At 37.5% G+C, this 4,690-nt stretch overlaps 1 protein-coding gene across 1 annotated transcript; it reads right to left on the bottom strand.

Moving 5' to 3' along the window:
• Positions 1-890: 890 nt before the first annotated feature.
• Positions 891-4,278, bottom strand: LOC122086156 (AP2-like ethylene-responsive transcription factor CRL5). The gene is made up of 2 exons (XM_042654881.1): positions 4,101-4,278; positions 891-2,425 (listed from the first exon to the last, which is right to left on the bottom strand). The coding sequence occupies exons 1-2, from the start codon at positions 4,124-4,126 to the stop codon at positions 1,180-1,182; spliced, it is 1,272 nt and encodes a 423-aa protein (XP_042510815.1). The 5' UTR covers positions 4,127-4,278; the 3' UTR covers positions 891-1,179.
• Positions 4,279-4,690: the final 412 nt, after the last annotated feature.

The following is a 4,690-nucleotide window of genomic DNA, read 5'->3' as shown; positions in this document are numbered from 1 at the left end:
AGCTTCCACCTTTTATCATGGAGTCAATTTCCCATTCCTGGAGTGATAAAAATAGTATAATAGACTTCCAATCATAGTTTTAAATATCATAATTGATATCGATCTTGACTAATACCTTATACTGATTTGCCAGATCAACCCGTATTAGATGATTTTACTCCCATTTTTCTTTAAAATTTTGATTTTTTAACTTACAAGCTATTACACCAATACAATATCAACTTCAATCAATTCCAATTCGATATTGATATTTGAAACCACAATTTGAATTCTCGTCGTTTCTCGTCGTTTAACAATCAAATTTGATGACCTATTTCAATCATATAATATATTTTCATTAATTTTAATTCAACCAAACAAGAGAAAAACAAAGTTTCTCTACTTATTCTCTCATTAGATTACTCCGCCGTTATCCACAAATTAGGCAGTTCCCCCTCTAGATTGACCCGAGTCAACACAATGCTCCCCCCACCCCCATAGTTTGTTAATAACACACGTTAACAGAACAAGAATTTGTCACATCACTAATAGGCCAGAAGAATCTTGTTCTCACACGTTAATGAAAACTTCTGCAACTAGGAAACCGAAAATTCCATTGAAAAAATCAGATTACTACATTTAGCAAAAATTTATAATATTTACATAATCATAAATTAATAAATATTTAGAAAGAATTTTTTTCTTTAGTCTAAAGTTGGGATATTTACATGCCCATTCCAGGGTAACATCATCCTCCTCATTTTGCATCTTCTACTATATTCAAAAAATGAATCCAACTGGGTCTATATGATCATAATCCTCTTTCACATCCTCAATAGTGTATAACCCCTCGCCCCCCACACCACCCCCCTCCCCCCCAAAAAAAAAAAAAAGGAATGATGAAAAACAGATCCCCCAAACGCCCAAAAGAAAAAAAATACCCATAGAGGATCAAACTAAACTGATATTGGTTTTTACTCAAAACCATTATCAGATTAAGTCTTCCAACAGACGAAAGAAGATCAAAAAATTTTTGAAAATCATATCACGATGTATTGAGAGGATTTGCAAGCAGTGCACCAACATCCCTGTTGTTCATCTTGTAGGTGAGCTCTCTGGGCCTTCTTCAGATGGAAGAAGGCATAAGCACTAGTTTCTCTTTTTCCCAGCTCCCAGGATCAGGTGAACTTCAAGCTACTCTCAGAATCCTTTCTCAGAGAATCCAAACATTCCTTGATCATCATCCAACCCATAACTATAATCAACTCCTTGACTTGCTGAATCCAATTCATCTGGCTTCAAGAAATTATAACCGTAATCAACAGCAGCAGGTGCCTCCTGCATATGATACAAGCTCCCAAGAAGCTTTGCATCTGGGTTCTGCAACTGATATGATAAATTTGATGGGCTCACACACTGCAACTGGTCTTTTTCAGGATTGTCAAACCTACAATCCTGCATAAAGCCACCTCCAAGGGTCTCCACATTTTCTAGATTCTTCAGCAGCTCCTCAACATCGAACATTTCATCCATTGTAAAATCATACAAGAATGGGTCGGAATTTGACAAGTCATCATGACCAGATCCATAAGTACCATATACACTATAGTCCATGGGATCTGGGGGCTCTTCTTTGGCTTCCTGCTTAACAATGCTCATTGTTGCAGGGGCTGCAGAGGCCTCGGCAGCATTTGATTGCCTGTAATCAATTTTCGCCTCTTCCTTGGCATCCTTCTTAACCATGCTCACTGTTGCAGGGGCTGCAGGGGCCACGGCAGCATTTGATTGCCTGTAATCGATTTTTGCCTCTACCCTGGCATCCTTCTTAACCATGCTCACTGTTGCAGGGGGCTCGGCAGCATCTGATTGCCTGTAATCCATTTTTGCCTCTTCTCTTTCTTCTTCTCGAGGTTCAACCTTGGGGGTGAAGGTATACTTCACCTTTGCTTCCTCAGCTCTGAAAACCTCCGACCTATTAGATGTTGCTCCACAGACATCATCAGATTGATTGGACATTGTCGTGGTGGATTCAGATGTCATTGTAGTAGGACTAGTAGTAGAACACCTTTCAAGGAAATCATTTGATCCACATGTTTCAAGAAGGTTGAGGCGTGCACCGGAACCATACATGGCCTTAGCAGCCTCGTCATAAGCCCGAGCAGCTTCAATTGCAGTGGGGAAGGTACCCAGCCAAAGCCGGCTGCCTCTATTAGGTTCACGGATCTCCGCAACCCACTTTCCCCAAGTCCTCTGTCTCACACCCCTGTAATTGCAACGGGAATTATCTGGCCCTCCTTTCCCTCTCATACACCCTTTCTTAGAGCCTTTGGCAGGGACTTTACGGCCCCGACTTCCTCCATCGAGGCCCTTATTCAACTCTCTCCACTCTGCGAGTTTCTCTGCTATAGACTCATATCTATTGCGCCTGCTTCTTAATTTCCTCTTCCTGCACATATTAAAAGGCAGAGAATTGACTTTAGAACATGAACTATCTTTTTACTCTCAAAATTTTTTTAGATAACATTATTGCACCAAGAGAACCATGGAAAAACTAAAAATACGACCACTGAGGATTTCAGAATCATAAGAACACGGACTAGTATTCTTACTCTCAAGAGTTCTTTAATAATTTTTTAGATAACATCATTTCACATAAAACACTATGTAAAGGTGAGAGAATTACAAAACCATATAGAACCATAAGAACATGGAGTTACCTTCTTATTCTCAGTTTTTGGATTTTCTTAGACATCAACACAATGTAAAAGTAAGTGAGAATTATGAGCCATAAGAACAAGAACAAGAACAATAACATGGACTGACTTTTTACTCTCAAGAGTTTTTTAAGAGTTCTTTACAGTTAAGATCATTTCACCCAAAACACCATGTAAAAGTGAGTGAGAATTACAGAACCATAAGAACATGGAGGGACTTCTTACTATCAAGAGTTTTTTTAAGAGTTCGGTGAGCGGGAATTACAGAACCGTAAGAACATGGACTGTCTTCTTACTCTCAAGAGTTTTTTAGGAGTTATTTTTAGATAACATCATTACACCCAAGACACCATGATGTAAAAGTGAGTCAGGATTACAGAACCATAATAGTATGGACCGTCTTCTTACCCTCAAAAGTTTTTTAGGAGTTTTTTTAGATAACATTATTTCATTTCACCCAAAACACCATGTAAAAGTGAGTCAGAATTACAGAACCATACAAGCATGGACTGTCTTCTTATCCTTAAAATTTTTTTAGGAGTTTTCTTTAGGCATCATTTCATTTCACCCAAAACACCATGTAAAAGTGAGTCAGATCAAAACACCATGTAAAAGTGAGTCAGATTTACAGAACCATACGAGCATGGACTGTCTTATTACCCTGTTTTTTAGGTGTTTTTTAGATAACATCATTTCACCCAAAATACAGAGAAATACATAACCCAAGAACATGGAACCTTTTTTTTTTCACTCTGATTTTACAAAAAGTTCTTCTATATAACATCAATTTACTCTCCCAAGTGTTCTTTACATGTACTTGTCTTCTTAACCTTCAGAGTACTTGTCTCCTTAACCTCCAGAGGGTGAGAATTACAGAACCATAAGAACATGACTTACTCTCAAAACTTTTGAGTTTTTTAGATAATATTATTTCACCCAAACCATGAACACCATGTAAAAAGTGACTGAGAAATACAAAACCCATAAGAACATGGACTTACTCTCAAAAGTTTTTTAAGATTTTTTTAGATAACATCATTATCCAGAACACCATGACCGAAAGAAAAAAAAAAACATAAGAACATGTTCTGTGTTTTTACTCTTTAAAGTTCTTTTCTATGAGATCATTCACCATCAAATCAGCAATGGAATTAGCATGTTCTTTTAAAAGGAGTAGTTATAAATCTCTTATTGGCATTCATTGAAACTGAGCAACTAAGTCTTCCACGAAGATCAACAAAACAACTCCAAAATCAACCAAGAATTTAAAAGCATTACCTAATACCTAAAAGATTGTTTCAAAGTTGAAAAAAAAAAAAAAAAAAAACTAAAATCAAATCAAAGTGAAGTAGCCTGGTATAAAGATAACAAAAAGAAAAGATGAAAAAAAGAAATACAACAACATACCTCTCTGTAACAATCTGGGACGACATACAAACTGTAATTCTTCAACCTATGCTTCTTGAATTGCTCCTCTTCCTTGTTGGATTTGAAGATTCTTGATTCTTTTCTTGAAGATATAGTGATGGTAGATTGATTTTGTGTCTATGAGCTTCAGCTCCTCTTCACTGTCTTTGCGATCAAGAAACCCTTTGGTATTCTCTATCCTGACTATTTATAGAGTTAGAGTTGGAGTCGAGATATTTCTAAAGCAAAAAAAGAAATATCTTTGACGTGGCACGTTTCTAATCGTGACATGACACAATCTCAGCCGATATTCTCGACACGTGGAGAAGAAGTTTCCCGAATACCAAATAGTTAACTCTTTCGCTCCTTTCCCATCCACAAATTCCGAATCGCTTTCTTGGCCACGAAGATTTGCCAGCTACGATCTGGGGGAGCTGCTTGGTTTCTTCCTTCGTATCATATTTAATTAAATGCCCCGCGTGACTTCTAGAAATTTCTGACACTACCCCGAACTCACTTAAATGGTGAGAGAAATTACCATGATATCCTTCTCTTTTAGAGATGGGTAACCCGTCTACCGAACCGATCCG

This window comes from Macadamia integrifolia, chromosome 8 (genome assembly GCF_013358625.1).
Source record: "Macadamia integrifolia cultivar HAES 741 chromosome 8, SCU_Mint_v3, whole genome shotgun sequence".
Classification (NCBI taxonomy): domain Eukaryota; kingdom Viridiplantae; phylum Streptophyta; class Magnoliopsida; order Proteales; family Proteaceae; genus Macadamia; species Macadamia integrifolia.
Note: the sequence above shows the minus strand (reverse complement) of the source record. Positions and strands in the feature narration are given on the sequence as shown.